Here is a 27,577-nt window from a genome sequence, read left to right on the forward strand (position 1 = left end):
CACTCCTCCTCAGCAGCTCTACCCTCTCCCTTAGCTCCTCCAGACTGGCAAACATTTCCTCCAAAAAGAAATCCCTCACCTTGACCAGCCCCACTTCCCACCACCTCCTGCACACCCTGTCCATCCCCCCCAGCTCAAACCCATGATTCTCGCACAGCGGTGTTAGCACCGACATCCCTTCTACCCTAAACTGCCTCCTCAACTGGTTCCATATTTTCACCGTGGACTGCACCACCGGGCTCCCTGAATACTCGGAGCCATTGGCAATGCTGCCGTCACCATAGCCCTCAAACTAGACCCCTTATAAGGTTCCTCCTCCATCCTAACCCACTCTACCCGTTCTCCTTCCCACCACCGCTGCATCTTGTCCACATTCGCCGCCCAATAATAATGCAGGTTCGGCAATGCCAACCCCCCCCCTGCTGCCTCTGTCGCAGGGTCCTCCCCACCCTCGGCACCTTCCCCGCCCATACAAAGTCCGAAATGATCGCGTCCACTTCCCGAAAGAAAGCCTTTGGTATAAAGATCGGGAGAGTCTGAAAGATAAACAAGAACCTCGTCAGAATATTCATTTTCACCACTTGGACCCCCTCTGCCAACATTAAGTGCAGTGTTTCCCACCTCAAGACCCTCCCTGGCCTCCTCCACCAGCTTTGTTAAGCTCCACTTATGAAGTCCCGTCTATTCCATCGCTACCCGAATCCCCAAATGCCTAAACCTATCTCTCACTAGCGTAAATGGCATCCCCCCAAAATTAGTCCACTGTCCCAGCTCATTCACCGGGAATACCTTGCTTTTCCCTACATTCAGCTTGTACCCAGAGTACCCTCCAAACCTCCCCAGCATAGCCATAATCCTTCCCATACTCTCCCAACGGATCCGAAACACACAGCAAGTGGTCATCGGCATAGAGCGACACCCGATAATCCCTCTGTCCCCTCATTATCCCCCTGCCACTCTGCCAACCCCCTGAGAGCCATCGGCAACAGCTCTATGGCCAGCGCAAACAGCAGCGGTGACAGCGGGCACCCCTGCCTCGTACCCCTGTGTAAGTCAAAACTTTGTGAGCTCATATCATTCGTCCTCACCCTCGCCCTTGGTGCCACATCAGCAACCGCACCCATGCCACAAATCTCGGCCCAAACCCAAACCCTCCCAAAACCTCGAAGTACAGTCACTCCACCCGATCAAATCCCTTCTTCTCGTCCATGGATACCACCACCTCCGGTACCAGAGCCCCCAACGGATTCATCACCACATTCTACAGCCGTCTTATATTACTCGTGAGCTACCTGCCCTTCACAAAGCCCGTTTGATCTTCTGCAACCACCCCCGGGATGCAATCCCTCATCCTCTCCACTAACAACTTAGCCAATACTTTCACATCAGTGTTCAATAGTAATGTGGGCTTATACGACTGTGGAGAATATTTAAAGAAACATTTAACAAGATATAGAGCAAGTATATACCCCGGAGAGGAAAAGGCTCCACTTCAGTCATGGACAAAAAGGTTAGGGACAGCATAAAACTAAAAGAGCTCACAAAAATGCAGTCATAGCACAGATCCGGACAAATGGGATAGGTACAAGGACCAAAGGGTCACAAAGCAGCTTATAAGAGCTACTAAAAAGGAATGGAAGGAAACTTGCAAGGGACATTAAAATGAATAAGAAGAAATGTTATAGTTATGTAAAGGGAAAGCTGGTGGTAAAGAGCAATGTCGGCCCATAAAAGCAGAGAATGGAGATATTGTCAGTGATAATGGGGAAATGGCAAACATGCTAAACAATTACTCTGCCTCAATATTTATAATTGAAAAGAAGGATAACTAGTCGGAAATGCCAAAAAAATTAATAGTCAATAGAGGACTATTGACTAGAGGTCAATAGAGGGGCAGCAGGGTAGCATGGGGCAGCAGGGTAGCATGGTGGTTAGCATAAATGCTTCACAGCTCCAGGGTCCCAGGTTCGATTCCCGGCTGGGTCACTGTCTGTGTGGAGTCTGCACGTCCTCCCCCTGTGTGCGTGGGTTTCCTCCGGGTGCTCCGGTTTCCTCCCACAGTCCAAAGATGTGCGGGTTAGGTGGATTGGCCATGCTAAATTGCCCGTAGTGTCCTAATAAAAGTAAGGTTAGGGGGGGGGGGGGTTGTTGGGTTATGGGTATAGGGTGGATACGTGGGTTTGAGTAGGGTGATCATGGCTCGGCACAATATTGAGGGCCGAAGGGCCTGTTCTGTGCTGTTCTATGTTCTAGGACAGGGACTTAATACGATTAACACAAGTATAGCCATCAGCAAGTAGGAAATTAATGGAACTAAAGAGAATGACAAATCCCCAAGGCCTGGCGGTCTCCACTTGAGAGTGTTAAAGAAGTAGAGGGATACCCTCTAGTAGATGCCCTAACTATAAACTTACAGTGTTCCCTAGATTCAGGGTGGCCCCTTTGGATTGGAAAATTGTACACGTCACTCCACTTTTTAAGGAGGGTAAAATGGGGAAACCAGAGAATTACAGACTGGTTAGCCCAACATCTGTGTTGGGGAAATTGCTGGAGTTTATAATCAGGGATGGGGGTAACTGAACACCTCGAAAACGTTTGGTCAATCAGGGAGAGCCAGCATGGATACGTGAAGGGAAGGTCATGTCTGAATAATCGTATTGAATTTTTTGAAGAGATCGACAGGGGAATGTCTATGGATCTTATTTATATGGATTTCCAGAAGGCATTTGATAAAGCCCCACACAGGAGACTGTTAACTAAGGTGGAAATCCACAGAGTTGAGGGCAAATTATTGACTTAGTTAGGAAATTGGTTGGGTGGCAGGCGACAGAGTGGGGATAATGGGTTATCACTCTAATTGGCAGGAGGTGACCAGCGATGTACTACCGGGATCTGTGATGAGGCCTCAATTATTCACATTAATGACTTGGATGATGGCATAGAAAGTCATACATCCAAACTTGCTGATGATACAAAGTTAGGTGGCATTATAGACAGCCCAGATGATAGCACAAAGTTGCATGGATATTGACAGACTAAGTGAATGGGCACAATTGTGGCAGATGGAATTTAATGTAAGCAAGTGTGAGGGTATCCATTCTGGACCAACAAGGATAGAATAGGGTGCTTTCTAAATGGAAAGAGGTCAGGTACAGTGGACATCCAAAGAGACTTGGGTGTTCTGGTGCATCGGTCCTCAAAAAGGAACAAGTGCAGAACATAATCAAAAAGGCTAATGGAATGCTAGCCTTTATATCCAGAAGATTGGAATATAAAGACACAAGGCACTATATGCTGCAGCTTAAACACCCTTGGTTATCACAGCGTCAAGGGCAGCACGGTGGCACAGTGGTTAGCATTGCTGCCTACGGCGCTGAGGACCCGGGTTCGAATCCCGGCCCTGGGTCACTGTCCGTGTGGAGTTTGCACATTCTCCCCGTGTCTGCGTGGGTTTCACCCCCACAACCCAAAAGATGTGCAGGATAGGTGGATTGGCCACACTAAATTGCCCCTTAATTGGAAAAAATAATTGGGTACTCTAAATTTATAAAAAAAGAAAAAAGAAAAAAATCACAGCGTCATGGTCCCAGGTTTGATTCCCGGCTTGGGTCACTGTTTGTGCAGAGTCTGCACGTTCTCCCTGTGCCTGCGTGGGTTTCCTCCGGGAGCTCTGGCTTCCTCCCACATTCCTGTTAGGTGAATTGGACATTCTGAATTCTCCCTCTGTGTTCTTGAACAGGCACCGGAGTGTAGCGACTAGAGAATTTTCACAGTAACTTCATTACAGTGTTAATGTAAGCCTACTTATGACAATAAAGATTATTATTAGCCCCCACTTGAAGTACCGTGAGCAGTTCTGGACACCACACCTTAGGAAGGATATTTTGGCCTTGGAAGGAGTACAACGTAGGTTTAATGTTACCTGGATTACAGGGGCTGAGTTAGGAGGGAATACTCAAATTAGACCTGTTTTCACTAGAATGTAGAAGGTCAAGGGGTGATCTTAAGGGGTATTCAAGGTATTAACAGGGAAAGACAAGGTAGATAAAGATATTTCCATCAGTTGGAGATTCTAAAACTAGGGGGCATAGTCTACAATGCCCCGTAGTCTTTCCATTCAGGAAAGATTTTAGGAAGAACATCTTCACTTCCACAAACAGCAGTTGAAGTTAGATCAGTTATTCATTTTAAATCAGAGATAGATAACTTTTCCTCAAAGATATTAAGGTATACAGGCAGGTATATGGAGTTCGTTCACAACTCAGCTCTGATCTCAATGAATGGTGGGACAGGCTTGAGATGCTGAATGGCCTACTCCTGTTTCTATGTTCCTATAAAAGTGTGAGGTGATGCAGTTGGGCAGGACAAACAAGGCAAGGGAATACATGATGAACGGTAGGACCCTGGGAAGCTCAGTGTGCATGTAGACCGGTTCCTTAAGCAGAACAGGTGGATAAAATGGTTAAAAAGGTATATGGTATACTTGTCTTTGTTAGTCGAGGCATAGAGTTTAAGAGCAGGGTGGTTATGCTGGAATTGTTTACAATTTTGGTTAGGCCACAGCTAGAGTATTGTGTGCCATTCTGGAATCCACATCATAGGAGGGATGTGATAGCACTGGAAAGGGTGCAAAGGAGATTTACCAGGATGTTGCCTGGGCTGGAGAGTTTTAGTTATGAAGAGAGAATGTTGGGGGTGTTTTCCTTTGAGCAGAGAAGACTGACAGGAGACATGATTGAGGTGTATAAAATTGAGGGGCATAGATAGAGCAGACAGGAAGAAATTTTCACCTTGGTGGAGGGGTCAATAACCAGGGAGTAGATAAGGGATAGGAGGTAAGTGGGGATTTGAGGGGAAAACTTTTTCACCCAGAGGATAGTGTGAAACGTACTGCCTAAAAGGGTGGTGGAGGCAGAGACCCTCATAACACTTAAGTATTTAGATGTACACTTGCGATGCCAAAGCATACAAGGCTATGGGCCAAATGACGGAAAACGGGATTATAATATTTGGGGTGCTTGTTTTTGACTGGTGCAGAAACAATGGGCCAAAAGGTCTCTTCTGTGATGTGCACCTCTATCACTCTAGGTTCCAGAAAGATACGACACGAGTCTGTACCTAGGGAAATCTATTTTCCAACAGGGGCAAATGTTTTGCCAATAATGTTATATTTTCTATTGAAGCAGGATTTCTTACCTGTATATTCTCCCAGAATAAGCCGGGACATAATTACAGTGAATATTGGTGCTGAACTTTTTATAGTTTCTGCAAATGAAACAGCTACATTTTTTAGGCTTATCAGTCCCAATACTACAGTCGTAAACCTGCAGAAAAAAAACACATCAGTGAATCCTAAAAGTACCCAATGTTTTTTCCCCCCAGTTAAGGGGCAATTTAGCATAGCCAATCCACCTACTCTGCACATCTTAGGGCTGTGGGGGTGAGACCCCTGCAAACATGGGGAGAATATGCAAACTCCACACAGATAGTGACCTGGCGCCGGGATCAAACCGGGGTCCTCAGCGCCGTGAGGCAGCAATGCCGCCCTACACAGCGAATCCTTTTAGCAAAATGTAAAAACAAGCAGAAAGCAGGAGCATAGCTATTGTCAGTATTAATCATGAGACAGTGTGCATTTGTGAGGGATGATATAGGAATTTCAGATACATTATATGTATTTGGGGTGTACGGCTTAAAAGCCTGAGTTAGTATGACCGCTGCAATAATGTTTTTATTAATCCTGGTTTGAAAGGCAGTAAGGTTTTTGACTACAGAGTGCAATCCTAAAAATTCAGCTAATGGAATTGTGTTAATATAAAGAAAATTCCCCAAGGAGTAGATAATTAGAGACTGTGTTTAGGTTTTGTAAGATGATGTAGTTAACAGGAGGAGATAGGGGCTGAAGCAGTCAGGTGTTGAGTTTCAGTTCAGTCAAAGATTTGATTGTGGACAAACTAGCTGTTTCTCCCAAACCAGAGGCGAAATTCTCCGACCCCCCCTGCAGGGTCGGAGAATCGCCCGGGGCCGCAGAAAATCCCGCCCCCACCATGGCAGAAATTCTCCGCCACCCGGGAATTGGCAGGGGCAGGAAACACTGCCCGCCGATTGGCAAGCCCTCTGAGGCGATTCTCCGGCCCGAAGTCCCGCCACTGGGAGGCCTCTCCCGCCGCCGTGGTTTGAACCACCTCTGGTGGCAGCGGGATCAGCGGCGGGAGCGAGCCCCCGGGGTCCGGGGGGGCGCGGGGCGATCGGACCCCGGGGGGTGCCCCCACGGTGGCCAGGCCCGCGATCGGGGCCCACCAATCGGCAGGCGGGCCAGTGCTGTGGGGGCACTCTTTTTCTTCCGCCGCCGCCACGGCCTCCACCATGGCGGAGAATCCCCCAGCGCACATGCGCCGGTGGTAACGTCAGCGGCTTTGGGGAGGCCCGACGCCGGAGTGGTTGGCACCACTCCGCTACGCCGGGACCCCCCGCCTCGCCGGGTAGGGGAGAATCCCACCCCAGATTAGTGCTCTGTCTGCAAACAGACCAGTAGTTTCTGGGAAAACAGCAAGTTAAAGTTTTGCACGAAAACAGGGCAGAAGCAGTTTTTCCAAATTGCGAAAGAATTCCCAATGTGTTCAATTTGATGCCTCATGTCAATAATTAACTTTGCCCTTTGTTCAAGCTGTTAGTTCAGAAACTGACTATTACTCCAACAGTTGAGTGAAAATGTGTTAACAAACCATCGAATTTGCTGCAATGGCAATATTAATCACAAACACAGTGGCCTGGCTTAGCCATTTCTTCTTTAGTGAATTCGGCTTTTGAATTATTACCTTAAATAACTCATCTTTTCTATAACAAGAAACTTGCTGTGCAACTTTTAACAGCACTGTGGGTGCACCACCATGGACTGCAGCGGCTCAAGAAGACAGCTCACCACCACCATCTCAAGAGCAATTAGCGGTGGGCAATAACTACTGGTCCAGCCAGTGATGTACGGTAGCACAGTGGGTAGCACTGTTGCTTCACAGCTCCAGGGTCCCACGTTCAATTCCCGGCTTGGGTCACCGTCTGTGCGGAGTCTGTGTGGGTTTCCTCCGGGTGCTCCGGTTTCCTCCCACAAATTCCGAAAGACATGCTGTTAGATAATTTGGACATTCTGAATTCTCCCTCAGTGTACCCGAACAGACGCCGGAACGTGGCGACTAGGGGCTTTTCATAGTAACTTCATTGCAGTTTCAACGTAAGCCTACCTGTGACAATAAAGATTATATTATTATGCTCAAATCCCGTAAAAAACATTTTTTAAAGTAAAAGGTCCTCATCTTAGGCAGTCCCTCGGGATCGAGGGTGGCTTGAACCACCACAGTTCAATGGGTCCCAAGATGGCCAGTAAGTCCAGATGGCCGGCAGACTCTGCCATATGCAGGGCAGATGGTGCTTGAAAGGTTGGGTAAATAGATTGTTTGGAGGTGGACGGTCAACACCAGCCCTGGGTTACAAAAAGAGCAATCAAAGTCTAAGATCATTTTACCAGCTAGTGAATTCAGATAATTAAATTAATGGTTTAATTTTCTAAAAGCTGACTTCCAGAGACTAAGGACCTGTTGCACAAACAAAAGTTTGTATTTTAGTTAATAACTAATTATACAGCAACTGTCTATCCTGTGTATCTAAGAGCGACGAGCAGAAATCTAAAGAGCAAAATAATATGTAATAATTTTTTTTAAAAAGAGGATGGGTTGACTGATCAATTTGCTTATTCTTCTCCAACTCACCTCATTAATCCTACAAAGAACATAATCATGAGGAAGTTTGGTGGATATTCAGCACGGGTTTTATGCTGATACAAACAACATGGAACGTACATTTTGAAACCACCAATCACAGTGGTTGTAAGTATCTGAACAGCACCTGCAAAAATCAGACAGAGTAACAAAAGATGATTAAGAATGAATAAAAATATCATGTCAATTTTTACTAATCAAGAATTCAATATTAAATCAATAGTGGTCAAAGCATAAATTCTGTGCCTGTTGGCCATAAACAAAGCATGTTGGGAAACTGTTGTATCACGAGGAATAATACAGCTGAACTCAATCATGTCATCTTCTGGTATCCACATTCTTGTATAGACACCTCTTTCCTAGCGGGAGTCTAAAGCAAAAGACAAGGCTTATTGTTCCTAATGCAGTTTCAGGTTTCTGAGGTCAAACACAACATGCATAACACTGCCTTGCTGTTCTCTCAGAGAAGACCAGAAATTAAAACTGAACTCAGTTTTAAATCTGTAAAATGGTGAATTTACCCACTAAGCCATTGTTAGAGATTAGCATTTTCTTCTTTTGTGAATTTTACTTTTGAGTTATGACCTTCTATTACCACCATCATCGTTCCTACTTCAATAATTATAATCTTGTTATGCAACTTTGACAGCATGGGCTGCAATGATTCAAGGCAGTGGTTCACCATCACCTTAAATTGCAATAACATGGACGGCATGGTAGCACACTGATTAGCACTGTTGCTTCACAGCGCCAGGGTCCCAGGTTCAATTCCCGGCTTGGGTCACTGTCTGTGCAGTGTCTGCACGTTATCCCCGTGTCTGCATGGGTTTCCTCCAGTTGCTCCCACAAGTCACGAAAAACGTGCTTGTTAGGTAATTTGGACATTCTGAATTCTCCCTCCGTGTAGCCGAACAGGTGTCGGGATGTGGCGACTAGGGGCTTTTCACAGCAACTTCATTGCAGTGTGAATGTAAGCCAATAAGCGGAGTCTGCACGTTCTCCCTGCGGAGTCTGCACGTTCTACCCGTGTCTGCGTGGGTTTCCTCCAGGCCCTCCGGTTTCCTCTCACAGTCCAAAGACGTGGTTAGGTGGATTGGCCATGCTAAATTGCCCTTAGTGACCAAAAAGGTTAGGAGGGGTTATTGGGTTACGGGGATAGGGTGGAAGTGAGGGCATAAGTGGGTCGGTGAAGACTCGATGGGCCAAATGGCCTCCTTCTGCACTGTATGTTCTAAGTTCCAATAAAGATTATTATATTCTAACTGCTGAGCTAGCCAGGAAAACCCACGTCCCGTGAAGGGATTTTTAAAAAAAACTTAAAACTTCTCCCTCTTTTTTAGGCAGTTCCCCAGGAGGGGCGAGAAAAACAGGAGTTTCTAGACTGGAAAAAGACATTCCTAATATAAACAAACACTCCAGTGGTATCTAACACCATAGCGCTGCCAAAACAAACTTTTAAAATAGCATTCCTATGTGGTTAAAAAAATTCCTATACAGCCTTTTTAGCAGTAAATCATTTTGAGGTCTGACAACATTTCTGGAGAGAAACAGAGTTAATGTCTCAAGTCGATTTCATCAGAAATGTTAGCTGTTTCACTCTCTCCAGGTACTACATGACCTGCTGAGTATTTCCAGCATTTTATTTGTATTTCTGCACCTGCAGTTTTTATTTGTATATTTCTACTTTTCAAGGTTTGACAGAAGAAAAATACGCAACAGTAATAATCTTTATTATTGTCACAAGTAGCCTTACATTAATACTGCAATTAAGTTACTGTGAAAAGCTCCTAATCGCCACACTCCGGCGCCTGCGAGTACACTGAGGGACAAATCAGAATGTCCAATTCACCGAACAGTACGTCTTTCAGGACCTTGTGGGAGGAAACCAGAGCACCCGGAGGACACACACAGACACGCAGGCTCCGCACAGTGTGATCCAAGGCAGGAAACAAACCCAGGTACCTGCTGCTGTGGTGTAATAGTGCTAACCACTGATTTCTGGTGGCAGTCACGGAGGGGTCGGTCGCACATTTGATAGCTCCCTCTGTAATGGACTTTTGGACCTTTCTCCTCCTTTTTTTTTCAGATTTTAATGGGATAAAGCAGTGAAGTGTGAGACCGTAAGGAGAAATCCCCTCCGGTGTGTGGACAACTGGACCAGAAATGGCCGTGTGAGACGACAAAGTCCTATAAGGGAGACACAAGCAGAGCTGGTAACACAGGGCAGCATGGCGGAGGGCAAGAGCCTCGGGGAGACGACACAGTGGTCGCCGGAGCAGCTTGTGAAGTTTTTCAAGGATTGCTTCGCCAAGCTGAAGAAGGACATGCTGGACCCGATTAAGGCTTCGATTGATCAAGTGGTTCAGAATCAGGAAACCCACAGGAGAGCGATCCAGGAGGTCGAACAAAAGTTGTCCGAGCACGAGGATTATATAACCGTGCTGGAAAGCAAGGTGGGGATGACGAACGACCGCCAGAAAAGAATGCAGGAGAAGCTGGAGGTCCAGGAGGCAGAATCTCAGAACTGTTGGCCTCCCTGAAGGCACCAGGTTAAAGTCCAACAGGTTTGTTTCAAACACAAGCTTTCGGAGCGCAGCTCCTTCCTCAGGTGAATGGCGAGGTATATTCCAGAAACATTTATATAGACAAAGTCAGAGATGCTGGACAATGTTAAAGAGGTGATTATCTGTGATTAACCTGTGATTATCCCTCTCCCTGGATCTGTAATGATTTGATTACCTGCAAATGCTCGCATTCCAAGCACTGTCCAGCATCTCTGACTTTGTCTATATGTTTCTGGAATATACCTCGCCATTCACCTGAGGAAGGAGCAGTGCTCCGAAAGCTCGTGTTTGAAACAAACCTGTTGGACACTAACCTGGTGTTGTAAGACTTCTTACTGTGCTCACCCCAGTCCAACGCCGGCATCTCCACATCATCCCTGAAGGCAGTGAGGGATCGGATGCGTGACGGCCTATGTGATGGACATGTTGGAGAAGTTGATGGGGGCTGGGCGTTCCCTCTGCCCTAGAATTGGACAGAGTGCACAGAGCCCACGTGAGGAAGCCCAGAGTGAACGAACCGCCGAGGGCCATGGTGGTACGTTTTCACCGTTTCATGGCCAAGGAACACGTTTTGCGGTGGGCCAAGAAAGAACGGAGCAGCAAGTGTGAGAACTGAGTTACGCATTTATCAGGACCTGGGAGTGGATTTGGCCAAGAGGCGAGCTGGGTTCAATCGGGCAAAAACAACCCTCTTTAAGAAGGAGGTGAAGTTCGGGATGCTGTACCCAGCCCGCCTGTGGGTCACACATGAGGAACGGGACTTCTACTTTGAAACGCCAAGATCCAAACGAAGTATGGACCTTTATTAAATAAATGAAGCTGGAGGCGAATTAAAAGACACTCAAGCCTTGGGGAAGTACTGTGACAGCGATTTGCGGTGCTGGATTGTAAAGATTTAAGTAGCTCTATGTGAAATAATGGTTGTGTGGATGGTTAAAGGTTGATCTGTCTTGGCAGGCACCCTGTTAGAGAGGGGGTGGGCTTGGAATTTAATTCTGCTTTTTGGGTGACTATTTTTTCTTTTAAAAATAGTTATTAAAGCTTTCTTCAACCAGAATTTCTACATAACAAAAAACAAAAAATATTTAACAAAACAAGGTGGCTGCTATCACGATACAAAACGAAAATACACATTATATCAACAGTTCCCCCCACCTGAGTCCCCCTCCGCCCCGTTGCTGCTGACACTTTACTGCTCCCCTAGAAAGTCAAGGAAAGAACCCATCAAGGACCCTCTCAAGGCAAACTTTATTCGCTCCAGGCTGAGAAACCCAGCCATGTCACTAACCCAGGTCTCCACACTCGGGGGTTTCGAGTCCCTCCACATTAACAAGATCCGTCTCTGGACTACCAGGGAGGCAAAAGCCAACACCTCGGCCTCTTTCGCTTCCTGCACTCCCGGATCCTCCGACACCCGAAAGCTCGCGATTGTTGGACTCGGCTTCACCCGCGTGTCCAAAGTCCTGGACATAGCCCTCGCAAAGCCCTGCCAGAATTCTTTAAGCGCCGGGCAATCCCCAAAACAGATGGACATGGTTCATTGGACTCCCTGCACATCTTACGCACTTGTCCTCTACCCAAAAAAATGTGCTCATTCTCACCGTCGTCATGTACGCCCGGTGCACCACCTTAAACTGAATTGAAAACTGAGCCTGGCACATGATGCGGACGAATGCATCCTGCCCAGGGCATCAGCCCACAGGCCCTCCTCTAGCACTTTGCCTAGCTCCTCCTCCCACTTGCCCTTCAGCTCCTCCAGAGGCTTCCTCCGCCTCCTGCAGCTCCTGATATATGTCCGACACCTTCCCCTCTCCTACCCAGACGCCAGACACAACCCTGTCATGTATCCTTCGAGGGGGTAGCAGCGGGAATGTCCCCACCTGTTTTTTGAGAAAGCCCCGGACCTGGAGGTATCTGAAAGCATTTCCCGGGGACAGGCCGAACTTCTCCTCTAGCGCTTGCATGCTGGGGAAAGTCCCATCTATAAACAGGTCCCCCATCCTTCTAATGCCTGCCCTATACCAGCCTTGAAATCCACCGTCTATCCTGCCCAGAGCAAATCTATGGTTGTTCCGTATCAGGGTCCAAACGGAGGCCTCCTCCTCCTTCCTGTGCCTTCTCCACTGACCCTCGGTGCCGCCGCCGCCACCACTGGGCTTGTGGTGTATCGTGCCGGCGAGAACGGCAGCGGTGTCGTAACTAGTGCCCCTACACTGGTGCCTTTGCATGACGCCGCCTCTAGCCACCCCACGTCGACCCCTCCTCCATTACCCATTTCCTAATCATGGCCACATTAGCTGCCCAATAGTAGCTACAGACGTTCAGCAGTGCCAACCCTCCTCCCCACCCCACCTATGCTGCAAGGATAGTCTTTTGACTTGCAGGGTTTTATTTGCCCACACAACCCCAGTGATAATCCTGTTCACTCGCTTGAAAAAGGATTTTGGAATGAAAATGGGGAGGCACTGAAAGACGAACAGGAATCTGGGAAGAACTGTCATCTTCACAGTCTGCACTCTTCCCGCCAGGGAAAGGGGGAGCATGTCCCACCTTTTAAAGTCTCCCTCCACCTGCTCTACAAGCCGAGATAAGTTGAGCTTGTGAAGGGCATCCCAGTTCCTAGCCACCTGTATACCTAACTATTGAAAGTTCCTCTCCACTATCTTGGGCGGGGAGCTCCCCCAGTCTCTCCTCCTGACCCTTAGCATGGATCACAAACAGCTCACTTTTCCCCACGTTCAATTTGTACCCAGAGAAGCTCCCAAAGTCCCACAGGATCCGCATGACCTCCCCCATCTTCTCCAGCGGGTCCGAAATATACAACAGAAGGTCATCCCCGTAGAGGGAACACCCCCCCCCCCCCCCCCCCCCCCCGGGGACCAGCCCCCTCCAGTTCCTTGAAGTCCTAAGCGGTATGGCCAACGGTTCAATTGCCAGGGCCGATAGTAACAGGGATAGGGGGCACCCCTGCCTCATCCCTCGATGCAACCTGAAATACTCCGGCCTCAGCCGGTTCGTGGACGCACTCGCTAGGGGGGCCTGATTAGCTTGACCCACCCTATGAATCCCTCCGGAATCCAAACCTACCTAACACTTCCCACAGGTACTCCCACTCCACCCTGTCAAAGGCCTTCTCCACATCCATTGCAGCCACTACTTCTGCGTCCCCTCCCTCTGAGGACATCATAATATTTTTCAAGTGCATCCTCAAATTTGTGTTCAGTTGCCTGCCCTTGTCGAAACCCGTCTGCTCCTCCTCAATCACTCCTAGGACACAGTCCTCTATTTTGGTGGCCAGAATTTTTGCCAGCAATCTGGCATCTACATTCAGGAGCGATATCGGCCTGTAGGACCCACACTGAAGCGGATCCTTCTTCTTCAAAATGAGCGAGATCAATGCCTGCAACATTGTCGGGGGGAGGGTTCCTCGCTAAAGGTTCTTAGCAGGAGTGGGCTCAGTAGCTCCGAGAAATTCTTATAAAATTCTACTGGGAAGCCGTCCGGACCCGGGGCCTTGCCCGACTACAAACTTGCCAATCCCTCAACTACCTCCTCCAACTCAAATTGGAGCCCCCAGTCGTCCACCCGCTCCTCATGCACCCTTGGGAACCTCAATCGATCCATAAATTGCTTCATCCCTTCCCCTCCCCTTGGGGGTTCTGACTCGTATAGCTTCCCATAAAACATCTTGCTCTCCACCTCTTTGATCGCATTCTTCTGAACCTCCACCATCTTTTCCATGGAAGCCTTCATAGGGGCTGGCGTCTCCGTTTTTAGTTCTGCAAAGCAGCCCCCCTGGGGGGGGGGGGGGGGGGGGGGGGGGGGGGGGGGGGGACGAGAGGAGAGTACCATAGGGAGACAGACTGCTTGGTGCCAGGGACAGGAGGATCGAGTCAGCATGGGTCAGCTGACTCTCGAAAGCACAGTGGGGGGTGGTCACGTGTTAAGCTGGAGCTTGACTCTGGGGATTGGGTTTTTAGTGTTGTTGCTGGGGGGGGGGGGGGGGGGGGGGGGGTTGCTTAACTGACAGGGGAGGAACTGTTACTGGGGGACAAATGGGAGGTCAGGAATGGCGACAGCCCGAGTGGGGACTCGAGGCAAGCTCGAGGCTGGCCTAAAAAGGGTGATGCCTAGTGGTGGTGGGGGGGATCACATGGAACGAGAGAGGACTGAATGGGCCGGTCAAGACGGCTCGCATGCTCGTGCATTTGAGAAAACTGCAGGCGGACGTGGCAGTGCTACAAGAGACACACCTGAAGGTTACAGACCAGACGAGATGGACAAAGGGGTGGGTTGGTGGATTACACAAGTGTTCTACCCAGGACTAGACACAAAGACCAGGGGGGGGTAGCGATCTTCATCAGCAATTGGGACGACATGAAATTTATGAGATGGGTGTTAGGTAAGATCCCAGACTTCGAATCACGTAACATGGGAGGAGACTTCAACACAGTCATTGATCCGGAATTGGACCAGTCAAAATCCAGGATAGGGAGGAGGCCGGCTGCTGCAAAGAAATTGAAGGGGTTTATGGAACAGATGGGGGGAGTAGACCCATGGAGGTTTGCATGGCCGAGGACAAAGGTGTTTTCCTTTTTTTCACATGACCACAAGGTATACTCTCGCATCGACTTTTTTGTTCTGAGCAGGGCACTAATACGGAGGTGATGGATACTGAGTACTCGGCAACTCTAAAATTTATATATAAATTTGGTTTTCTAGGGGGGTGGTGTATGTGGACGGTCCAGGGGGTAGTTTTGTTAGGGTGTATGGGTGGATCTACGGGTTAGTGTGGAGAGAGGGCAACGCCCGCTGTGGAGACTGGATGTGGGGTTGCTAGCGGACGAGGGCAGTCTGTGGGCAGGTTAACAAGTCCATCCAGAACTACCTGGAAACAAATGAAACGGTGGAGGTCTCTGCAGCGACTGTCTGGGAAGCTTTGAAGGCAGTAGTCAGAGGGGAATTAATCTCAATCCGGGCCCACAGAGAAAAGATGGAACGGGCTGAGAGGGATAGATTAGTGGAGGAGATACTCCAGGTGGACAGGAGATACTCAGAGGCCCCAGACATGGGGCTACTGAGGGAGCAGTGGAGGTTACAGATGGAGTTTGGGCTGTTGACCACAGGGAAAGCAGTGGAACAGTTGAGGAAGGAAAGGGGAGGCAATTTAGGAGTACGTGAAAAAGGCAAGCAGAATGTTGGCGCACCATCTCAGAAAAAAGAGGGGCGGTCAGGGAGATAGGTAGAGTAAAGACGGTAATACTGTCCTGGACCCAACGAGGGTGACGAGGTGTTTAAGGACTTTTATAGTAAATTACATGAGTCGGAACCCCCGGCTGGGGTGGAGGGGATGAGGCGATTATTGGATCAGTTGAGGTTCTAGAGGGTGGAGGAGGACCTGGTGGAGGGGCTGGGAGCCCCAATTGAGATCGAGGAAATAATCTTCATCCGAGGCCTTTTTCAAGCGGGTGAATCAGATTATTATTTCGGGCTTTGTGATTTCAAGTAAAACCCCGCGAGTGAAGAAAGTGTTGCTGGAGCGCAGTCGGGGGAGGGTAGGTTGGCGCTGCCGAACTTCTGCAATTACTACTGGGCGGCTAAGCTAATATAGCCATGATCTGGAAGTGGGTAGTGGGGGAAGGGGTCAGCATGGGAGCGAATGGAGGTGGCATCATGTAAAGACACCAGTTTGGGAGCACTGATAACGGCACCTCTGCCGTTCTCGCCAGCCCGATACTCCACTAGACCGGTGGTAGTGGCGGCTCTGACGATCTGGGGGCAGTGAAGGGGTTATAAGAGAGTGGAGGGAGCATCAATTTGGACCCCGATTTATAACCACAGGTTTGTACCGGGTAGGCTAGATGACGGGTTCTGGAGTTGGCAGAGGGCAGGAATTAGAAGGATGGGGGATCGATTTATAGATGGAAGCTTTCCCAGCTTGAAAGCTTTGGAGGATAAATTTAAATTGCCAGCAGAGAATGGTTTTAAGGGGCATCTTGACAAATACATGAAGAGGATGGGAATAGAGGGATACGGACCCAGGAAGTGTCAAAGATTTTAGTTTAGACGGGGAGCATGGTCGGCACGGGCTTGGAGGGTCGAAGGGCCTGTTCCTGTGCTGTACTTTTCTTTGTTCTTTGGTTTTAGGTATTTGCAGGTGCACGACTTCCTGAGACAACAGTTGACGGATTTTCCTCTGCTGCTGCCATAGGGGATACAGGATAGAGTAGTCTGGGCGGGGGTTTATTTTACCATGTTGATGTCATTGCTTTTGATACTGTTATAAAAATTTTCAAATACCTAAACAAAATATTATTTTTTTTTAAAGTGCTAGCCACTATGCTACCGTGCCACCCAACAACTATTCCTTCCATTTTAAAAAAACCCTTTTAAGTTATAACAGATCAGTATTCAAAGAAAAAATAACTCACTTATTTTGCCTTTAGCTTGGTATATGATTGCATTTTTCTGAAAATGAGTGACTATATAGTGTCTAGTACATGGCTGGAGAGTAGTTGTACCAGCATGAACAGAGCTTTAAAAACAAGTTGCTTTGTTCAAAGATTCTAAATATGCAAGTAAAGGTAGAATACAGAACTAACCAAAGTTCAGCCAGAACTGTCAGTGCTAAAACAGTAACATATTAACATTAAAGATTGATTTTACCCAGCACTCCTGGCTCTCCTTCCAACAAAGTGAGGATGTACTTGTTGAGGAACAGTGTACAGAAACTGAAAAAGTACCAGAGGCTGAGATACATCATGGCCTTGACACTCCAAACTCCAGAGTTTGATTCAATGACTATAGTCTCGGTGATGGTGATTTTTAATACATTTTCATCTGTGCAACTGTCGCTTCTTGTGATTACTAACTTTTCATTCCTATTTAAAAGGGAGCAACGTCCTGGAAAATTCTTTTCTTTTGATGACTTCTCATCAGGAGGCTTTTTCTTGTCCGTCAGAGGATGGGAATTGTCAGTTAGGGACATGCTATAGCTGGTTATCTATGGCTTGGCCAGATACTGAAAACAAATGTCTGAAATGTTCCAGTACGACAAAATGGTCACTCAACCAAAAACATGTTCCAGTACGACAAAATGGTCACTCAACCAAAAACATAAAGCCACAAAAGGTTTATATATAAGGCTCCGTTAATGTCAAATGTGTAATTTGGTCACCATCCAGTTCCTGCAGCATTGGTAATTTCCACCTTGTTAATGTTGCACCATCCATTCAGCAGCTGAAAGGAAAGAAAAAGCTGTTTTAAAAGTTAAGGGAAAAAAATTGCCTCTGCTAAAATCCTAACAAATATTTAAATCTAAACAGGCTTTAAAGATAAAACTATATAATTGGATAGTTCTAACAGTTTTCTTGTCATGCTTCGGATCAAGAAACTCAAGTATCCTTCAGTGAAGTTGAAAATCGTGGATTGAGAATTGTAGCCACATTTTTCTCCACTGAAACGTTTAGGGAGGGAGAACAAATAACAAATGAAGTTATGCACTTTGGTAGGAAGAATAAGGGAGCTGAATATTATTTAAATAGAGAAGGGCTGCAGGAAACTACAGCACAGTGGGATATAGGTGGTGCTTGTGCATAAATCACAAAGACTAGCATGCAAGTTTAGCAGGTACCTGGGAGGCAAATGGAATTTTGGGCTTTCTTCCAAAAGGGAATGGAGTAAAAAACACAGGGAAATTTGCTCAAACTATACATGGCACTGGTTAACCCACACCTGAACAGTTTTGGTCCCTTTACCTATGGAAAGATATATTGGCATTGGAGGCAGTCCAGAGAAGGTTCACTATGTTGATCCCAGGTATGAAGCAATTTTTTATGAGAGGTTGAGTAAGTTGAGCCCATACTCACTGAAGTTAAGAAGAATGAGAGGCGCCCTTATTGAGACATGCCCCTCAGGGGGCTTGGCAGGGTAGATGCAGAGATGATGTTTGGGAGAGTCTAGGACCAGAGGGTCGATATAACTCTTGGGTCTAATGTGAAATTTGGGGGGGTTAGTGGCATAAAGTACAAGCGCAAGGAGGTTATGCTGAACTTTCATCAGACACCAGTTAGACCTAGAATGGTGCGTTGTGTACAGTCTGGGCCTCATACCTTAGGAAAGATGTGAATACATTGGAGGGAGTGCAGAAGAGTTTATAATATTGGTTCCAGGGATGCAAACCTTCAGTTATGGAGAGAGATTGGAGAGGTTGGGACTGTTCTTTGCTCCTCAGAGAGACGGTAGAGGAGATTTAGTAGGTGTCCAAAACCATGAGGGGGCTGGACAGAGGATGGGGAAACCGTTCCCACTCATTAAAGGATCGCAAATGAGGGAGCACAGATTTAAAGTGATTTGCGAAAGAAACAAATGTAACAGGAGAAAATACTTTTTCACACAGTGAGTGGTTTGGGTCCAGAATGCACTGCTTGGCAGTATGATGGAGGCAGGTTCAATCAAGGGAACATTAGATGATTATTTGAATAGAAACAATGTGCAGGGTTATAGAAAAAAGGCAGGAGAACGACAAAATCATATGCTCGTTTGATGAGCTGGTGGAGACCTTTTTTTCTCTTTTTCTTTATAAATTTAGAGTACCAAATTCTTTTTTTTCCCAATTAAGGGGCAATTTAGCGTGGCCAATCCACCTATCCTGCACATCTTTGGGTTGTGGGGGCGAGACCTACGCAGACATGGAGAAAATGTGCAAACACCACACGGACAGTGACCCGGGTCCAAAGCATAACTCCAAAGCAAACTTGGAAAGGAGTAAACTCAGAGGGTTAGTTTATTTGCACAGACTAAAGATGCAGGACACTGTCTCGCTGTGTAACCCCGATGCATTCATACAATAAAAGAGGGATAGAGAAATATTTACAGTATAAAGGAAGGGTGCCGAGCCCTTAGTAGATTCAATGGCCAGGCTTAATTTATGAAATGCAGATGTGGTTTTTGTATAATTCCCCTTGAAGTTTGTTTCTGCAGATTACAGGATCATTAGCGTCTTTTCAGAAATAATGAGATGCAAATTTCTTCAATACATCTAGATTAGCTCCTATTGTTTGAAGGTCATAGCCAGACATAGCTTCAATCATTTTAAAGGGTCATTGTCCAGTTAATTTTCTTTTAAAGCAACGATGATATATGTATATGTTTCATAAAAATAATGAGGTTTTCACTCCGTTACAACATATTTTTGTGGCATTGTAAAACAAACAGTAGGTGTATTTTACTCATCTGTCTGTCCCTGACTTGAACAAGAGGTGGGATGACGAGATTATTGGTTCCACCAAGGCACGGATCGCTGGATTCAAAGTCCAGAGTACTAACCGTTAATCCGACCATGCTCCAGCTCAGGATCCTTTGCTATTCCCTCAATAATCAAGTCAGATTACTCCTTGGCATATAAAAAAGATTGCGAAGATTTTTTGATTGGTAGTAAATATCCCACCATTAACAAGAGAAAAGGCAGACTTTCAAACTGGCTCAGACATGGCATGTTTGCAGGTGTTGCATTGTCTCAGTATGATAGGGAGTTAAATTTTCACTCAAGACAATTAAGCACATGATTTAGGTACATTTCAATAGTCTTGGGGCTGTGCTATTAGTGGATGTTGCCCAAGGTACAAGACACTAAACAAGGCTGTCTCTGCTCTCATGATTATGATCTCTGACACATACTAGCAAGGAGTTTTCCAGGCATACTGGCCAGTAATTGCTCAAACAGTAGCTTAGTATGGAATGGACAATACGTTTCACCGTACCTCATGACAATAAAACAAATCCAATTGCAACATTTTCACTGGCTGTAAAGCATTCTGGGACATCCCTATGGTCATGAAAGGCGTTACATAAATGCAAGTTATTTCTTTGTATTTCTACTGTATTTCTGTAGAAACTGTATTTCTACAGTTGGCACAATGCCAGGCAACAATGCTTGTCTATTTTCAAGGAAAAGAATAGTATTCCACCTGGTATTTTTCACCAGGCTGCAAATTATGGTAGCTGCAGAACAGATAATGTAACTGAACAAGTGTACTCCCAGATCAGTGCAAAGTAAAGATGTGAGGGTTTTTTTTTATTCGTTTATGGCCCAGCATGTATTGCCCATCCCTAATTGCTCTTGAGGGGCAGTTAAGAGGCAACAATGCTGTAGACCTGGAAGTCACATGTAGGCCAGACCAGATAAAGACGACAGATTTCCTTCCTTAACGGGCATTATAAAATGAAAATCGCTTATTGTCACAAGTAGGCTTCAAATGAAGTTACTGTGAAAAGCCCCCATCCGCCACCTTCCGGCACCTGTTCAGGGAGGCTGGTACAGGAATTGAACCCACGCCTGCTGGCCTGCCTTGGTCTGCTTTCAAAGCCAGCGATTTAGCCCTGTGCAAAACGAGCCCTGGTTTTAGAGAAGCAGGTGGGTTTTTACAACAATTGACAATGATTTCATGGTCATCATTAGACCTTTAATTCCAGATTTTTATTGAATTCAAATTTTGACAGTGGCAGTATTTGAACCTGAGTCCCCAGAGCATTTCTCTGGGTCTCTGGTTTACTAGTCCAGTGACAATACCACTACGCCACCGTCTCCCCAAAAATGTTAAAGGTGACTAATGTACTGATTTGTCTCGGCGTTACTTATCAAAATAAACAGGTTGATGAATTTTAAATACAGTGAACTGCTTTTAATCAGCATTCAGAATCTGGAATTGGGATTATTTTTGCATAACTTACATCAAGAGAGCAACGTTCAGTGAAACAAACTAGTTTCTTGTCACATTAACTGACAAAAGGTGAGAATGGGGCAGCACGGTGGCGCAGTAGTTAGCATTGGTGCCTCACGGCACTGAGGTCCCAGGTTCGATCCCGACCCTGGCTCACTGTCCATTTGGAGTTTGCACATTCTCCTCGTGTTTGCATGGGTCTCATCCCCACAACCCAAAAATCCCAAAGACGTGCAGTTAAGTAATTTGGACATTCAAAATTCTCCCTCATTGTACCCGAACAGACGCCGCAATGTGGTGACTAGGGGAATTTCCACAGTAACTTTGTTGCAGTGTTAATGTGACAATAAAGATTATATTATGCACAGGCTAGGTGGATTGGCCATGCTAAATTGCAATGGAAAAAGAATCAGGTACTCTAAATTCATAAAACAAAAAAAACAAGAAAGGTGAGAACAGATGAAAAAGCTAATGTTTTTACGAAGTGTTGGCCTGAGAGCTTGCTGTGTAGACATAACTGTGGGCAATATTTTCTGTGATGTGGGTTTGTGATGGTCTCGGTCAAATCACTGCACACAACAGAAAAATAACTTTTTTAAAAATGCAATTAATTGCGTGTAAACCTCCAAAAGGAATTATGTGGGGTGAGACTCAAGTTATGTTCAGCACTGCAGGGAACACACAAATCGACTTTCACACACCCCGTCAGAGAATCATGAACACTGCCCAGTCCATCACACGAACCTGCCTCCCATCCATTGATTGCATCTACATCTTCCACTGCCTTGAGAAAGCGGGCAGCATAATCAAAGACCCCTCCCTACACACTCTTCAAACTTCTTCCATCAGGCAGGAGATACTAAAGTCTAAGAACACACACAGACAGATTCAAAAACAGCTTCTTCCCCGCTGTTACCAAACTCCTAAATGACCCACTTATGGACTGACCTGATTAATACTACACTCCTGTATGCTTCACCCGATGCCAGTGCTTATGTAGTTACATTGTGTACCTTGTGTTGCCCTATTCTGTACTTTCTTTTATTTCCTTTTCTTTTCATGTACTAAATGATCTGTTGAGCTGCTTGCAGAAAAATACTTTCACTGTACATAGAACATAGAACAGTACAGCACAGAACAGGCCCTTCGGCCCTCAATGTTGTGCCGAGCCATGATCACCCTACTCAAACCCACGTATCCACCCTATACCCGTATAGGGTGCGGAGGGGGGGGGGTATCCACCCCCCCCTCCGCACCCCCCCACCCCTTCCGCACCCCTCCACCCCTTCCGCACCCCTCCACCCCTTCCGCACCCCCCCTCTTTCCGCACCGACCACACCCCATTCCGCACCCCCCCTCTTTCCACACCCACCCACCCCCTCCCCTCTTTCCGCACCCACCCACCCCCCTCCCCTCCCCTCTTTCCGCACCCACCCACCCCCCCCTCTTTCCGCACCCACCCACCCCCCCCTCTTTCCGCACCCACCCACCCCCCCCTCTTTCCGCACCCACCCACCCCCCCCTCTTTCCGCACCCACCCACCCCCCCCCTCTTTCCGCACCCACCCACCCCCCCCCTCCCCTCCCCCCGCAACCCCTCGCCCCCTCCCCTCTTTCCACACCCCTCCCCTCTTTCCGCACCCACCCGCCCCCTCCCCACTTTCCACACCCACCCGCCCCCTCCCCACTTTCCGCACCCACCCACCCCCTCCTCCCCTCTTTCCGCACCCACCCACCCCCTCCTCCCCTCTTTCCGCACCCACCCACCCCCTCCTCCCCTCTTTCCGCACCCACCCACCCCCTCCTCCCCTCTTTCCGCACCCACCCCCTCCCCTCCCCTCTTTCCGCAACCCCTCGCCCCCTCCCCTCTTTCCGCACCCCTCCCCTCTTTCCGCACCCACCCGCCCCCTCCCCACTTTCCGCACCCACCCGCCCCCTCCCCACTTTCCGCACCCACCCGCCCCCTCCCCACTTTCCGCACCCACCCGCCCCCTCCCCACTTTCCGCACCCACCCGCCCCCTCCCCACTTTCCGCACCCACCCGCCCCCTCCCCACTTTCCGCACCCACCCGCCCCCTCCCCACTTTCCGCACCCACCCATCCCCCCCTCCCCTCTTTCCGCCCCCACCCGCCCCCTCCCCACTTTCCGCCCCCTCCCCACTTTCCGCACCCACCCATCCCCCCCTCCCCTCTTTCCGCACGCACCCACACCCCCTCCTCCTCCCGCAACCCCTCGCCCCCTCCCCTCTTTCCGCACCCCCTCCCCTCTTTCCGCACCCCCTCCCCCGCCCGATCCCCCTCGGCCGCCGCTTCTCGCCACCTCTCGCCCTCACCGCACGGCACACTCACCTTTGACAAACGAAGCCGTCCTCCCGCCCTCACGCGCACCTGTTTTGACGGCAAACCTCCCAGCAGGCGCGCCGCCGGTCACAGGGCGCGCGGCTCAGACTGAACAAAGAGACAAGAGGTGCCCCGCCCGCTGGGCATTGTGGGCTGTGGCGTGTCAGCCAGAGCCGCCGGGCGCTGATGACGCATGGAGGGTGGGCGTGGCCCCGCCATGATTGACATGCCGGGCGACCACTGGGGGGGGGGGGGGGGGGGGGCAAGTCTCGGTGGGAGCTGAGGTGATGACCTCTCCCGGAATCTGCCCAGCTGGAGTTGGCAACCCCACATCCAATTATTTTTAAAAAAATAAATTTAGAGTACCCAATTCTTTTTTTCAATTAAGGGGCAATTTGGGTTGTGGGGGTGAAACCCACGCAGACACGGGGAGAATGTGCAAACTCCACACGGACAGTGACCCAGAGTCGGGATCGAACCTGGGACCTCAGCGCCGTGAGGCATGAAGTAAAAAACTCACCACTATTAGAATTCCCCCTATACCAAAAAGGGTCAGTAAGACATTCTAAATGGGGAACAGGGATTCTCACTCCCTGACTCCTATGCTGACTTAGGTGGATGTTATTCGGGTCAATCTATATTTTCAAGTTATCCCCTGGTATAACCCATATCTTCATAGAAGATTTTATCTACTTACTACTTAGTAGCATTGTTCCTGTGTCCTGCGTTGCTAAGTACACAAAGTAGACTTTGTAATAGCCACTGTTTCAGGGGTTTTTTTTCTTCTAAAAGATAAAATCACCGTCTTTACAGAAAAGTAAAAAGATCTTGTTTCTGGATCCTCCTGGTTGGTTGAAAATACCTTCAGATCTACCTTGACAATCTCTCTTCTTTATCTTTTGGTTTTCTCCTGATGGATTCGCTGTTCTGCTCGGCTTCTGTGTTCTATCCTTCCCACGACCGAGGGCAGCTATGAGAGCTGACTCTGCCGGCTGTTACCAATTTAGGGTTTATATTTCCCTTCTAGCAGTTATTAAGTTTATATGACATTATCATAAAGTAATTTTGTTTTGCTCTTGATTGCTCAATGTACCTTTAATCTTAATTACTTCCAACACCATTATGTATTCATGTTGAGCATGACTTTAGCTCATCGAACTCTGATTACATTTCTTCCCTTGTAGTGTTCAAAAGTGCTTTGATCCTGGAGGAGTGTTACATCTGGTTCCTGTCACTTCTAAAGTTGATTTATTACCAAATAATGCCCTTAGCTTGTCAGAACTCTGACTCCGATTTGGGTTAACTTGTGCTCTCGTGGACACGTCGTCTCCGGCTTCCCATATTCAACTGGTGTCAGCAAGATTTCACACCTAAATATTTGTCACCTAATTCAACTGAAGATCCTGGAAATTCTTTAATAACTGCTTACTAAAATAATTAACTTCAAAGAAGGTGCGAAATATTGTTTCATGTAACTAAAAGTTCAATCTGCTTTAACTTGAAAGACAGGCATCAGTTTTACAGCTTGAGCTGTTACAAGCTGTTTTCTTAACGCCTGTTTGATAAAGGCTTTCTGCATTTCAAAACTTCTTTTGCTGCTGCTGTTAACCCTTCGTGGGGTTTTTCCCTACATATTCTCATGTATCCTCAGGTCAGGTTTTGTCAGACTTCCATGTTTCAAATGACATATTTTCCCATTTTTACTTTACAGGCAGCAATGCTAGCCACTGCACCACCGTGCTGCCCTCTACATCCAATTATTGAAAACAACAGTTAGGGACCATGGTTCATAACCATATTTCAATTAGATTTATGCCTTGTTTTCTTGAAAAAAAGAATCAAGGCTTTGTTTGTCACAGATCAAGTATCAACTATTCCGCTCTATTTTGCTGTGTGCTGGGTAGGGTATCAAACTCCATTTAAAAGTCTTGTTTATTTTAGCCAACGATGATCACTTCAACAAAATAAGGTAGCCTGGTGCAGTGATTTTCAAATGAGGGTCACCACTCAAGTTGGGTCACGGGATGGTGCAGAATGGATCTCCAAAATGTCAGAAAAACGAGCCCCAAAGATTGCCTGACCATTCTTTCCATTTTCTCTCTAGATAAATTCTTACTGCAGTACAATGTATGAACACGTGAGGCTGATGTAGAAGCCAGTGCCGTGGACTCCCTACCTCTGTGGGCCAAAATGTAGTTGGGGCGGTTTGCAGCCAGTGACCTGTAATGGTCTCTTTGGGTGGCATTTCCTGCTACTGTGTTCAGCGTCAAGATCTGTATTATTTCTTGCATTCAGCGTGTCACTAACAAACTCCGTGCGTCCTTTTATCAGTCTCTCAGTTAACCCCGACATATAGCCTCCTCCAACCCTACAAGCCCCTATGTCCACCCCTTCAACTTCCAAATTGTCTCTCCACACCGGAGCTCTCGTCCTTCAATTATGCTGTTCTTATCACCTCCAGCCACTATTCATCCCCTCTTCCCAGGTACTCTCCCAAGTATTGTCTCTGCCGTGTGGCTACATGGACTCCAGCAGCTGAATCAATTCCTCTACAGCAAGGACATTTGCATCTACCTTAATCGGGACTTCAATTGTTCGCCAAGTATGGCATTAGCTGGTGACTAAACTACACTCATGTATGCAAGAGCCGGTGAAATGTTGCAGGTGTATGGAATGGAATGGGTCTGCACGTTTTGCATATTGATCAGCTGAGTTGTGCCCAGCATTGTTTTCTTTCAGCATGTTTTCAGTCTGGTTTCATATTCACCTGGGAAACGGTACTGAGAGGCCTCCAGTGACATTCTTTGTGACCGTGTTTTTAGTTCAGCAGTTAAGGCTCCTGTTCTGAAGTGGAAGTTTAATTTCCTATCCGAGGTCATGTTACGTTTTGATCAAGTGAAAATCATGTTGTTCAAAATGTGCAATACTTGAGCCTGTTAATCTTTCCAGTGCTTGCATGCTATCATCCAAATGCAAACAATGGGTGTGAGAAAACAAAATAATCAAATAATTCTGAGTTATACCCTTCAGCAATGTGTCAATGTGGAGCTGTTGTTTAAGGCGAAGCAGCAGCTCAATTTACAAATTTACATTTAACAATACAGAAGTGCCAACAATGAGTGGCATTTTTAAAAGAAACTGTGGAGAATCTTTTGTAAATGTGGCGTGGGTCGCGAGAGTTGGCCATTCTGTAAACGTGGGTCGCCAGATAAAAGTTTGAAAAACACTGGCCTGGGGGGTTGGTGGATCTCACACACAGGTAGACTGTCACGCAAATTTGAAATACATGTGCCTCAGGCCATAAGAAAGGCAAAGGCAGATTATTCTAACCACCAATTTACTGTTTCAGGGTCTACGCCCTTCAAAAAATTGGCAAATTGTGAAATGTTTAGAAAATAAATTCTCCTCTTCTCAGTTATATACATCTATATCTTTCAATTATACAGTAGCTACAGATAAATGTGTATGGTGGATGTACAATTCTCATTTTAGTAAAGCAAGACAGGCATTCGATTGGTTATATCTAATAATAGAACAATTGGGCGGTGACGGCGGGCGGGAGGCAGCCGCACAATGGAGGGCCCCCGTTCGGGAACGGCATTTTCGGGGCTTCAAGCCCAGTCCCAGGGTCCACGGAGGCGGCAAAAGCAGGGAGAAGGCACGGAGGAGGCACAGAGGAGGCACAGTGAAGGAAAATGTCGAGGGTGAGCAAAAAAACGGCCGTAAAAAAAAACAGCTGAAGGTCCGTCGGGGAGTGCAAAGTTCACCGCGGGGTCACCAAGGAAAATGGAGGCTGGAGCGCCAGGGGAGGCCGCATTGCTTACAGCTGAAGAAATGACTAAGGTGATGGCTACAGAATTTGAAAGGCAGTTTGCTAAACACATGGAGGCACTGAGGAAGGAGATGAGGGAGATTTTGAGTGTGCTGGTGGAGGAGGCGATTTCCCCGGTGACGACGGCGGTGGCGGAGGTGCGGAAGCAAGGGGAGGCGCTGAAGGAAGTGGAAGGGACATTATTGCAGCATGGTGATCAACTTACCTCGATGGAGAAGGAGATGCGGAAGGTGATGGAGATTAACAAGGATCTGCGAGGGAAAATGGAAGACCCGGAAAACAGATCCAGGCGACAGAATTTGAGGAATGTGGGGCTGCCCGAAGGAGTTGAAGGGCCGATGCCGACTGA

At 47.4% G+C, this 27,577-nt stretch overlaps 1 protein-coding gene across 1 annotated transcript in view; it reads right to left on the reverse strand.

Moving 5' to 3' along the window:
- Window positions 1–23,541, reverse strand: part of si:ch73-236j9.2 (solute carrier family 35 member E2A) — a 48,939-nt gene extending 25,398 nt beyond the window's left edge. Inside the window, exons 1-4 of the mRNA XM_038821697.1 lie at window positions 23,406–23,541; window positions 17,003–17,575; window positions 7,764–7,899; window positions 5,197–5,324 (exon numbers count right to left, since the gene is read on the reverse strand). Coding sequence (XP_038677625.1) covers window positions 5,197–5,324; window positions 7,764–7,899; window positions 17,003–17,324 — 586 coding nt within the window. The 5' untranslated portion in view covers window positions 17,325–17,575; window positions 23,406–23,541. The remainder of the gene's footprint in view (window positions 1–5,196; window positions 5,325–7,763; window positions 7,900–17,002; window positions 17,576–23,405) is intronic.
- Window positions 23,542–27,577: the final 4,036 nt, after the last annotated feature.

The sequence above is a fragment of the Scyliorhinus canicula genome, chromosome 16, assembly GCF_902713615.1.
Source record: "Scyliorhinus canicula chromosome 16, sScyCan1.1, whole genome shotgun sequence".
NCBI lineage: Eukaryota > Metazoa > Chordata > Chondrichthyes > Carcharhiniformes > Scyliorhinidae > Scyliorhinus > Scyliorhinus canicula.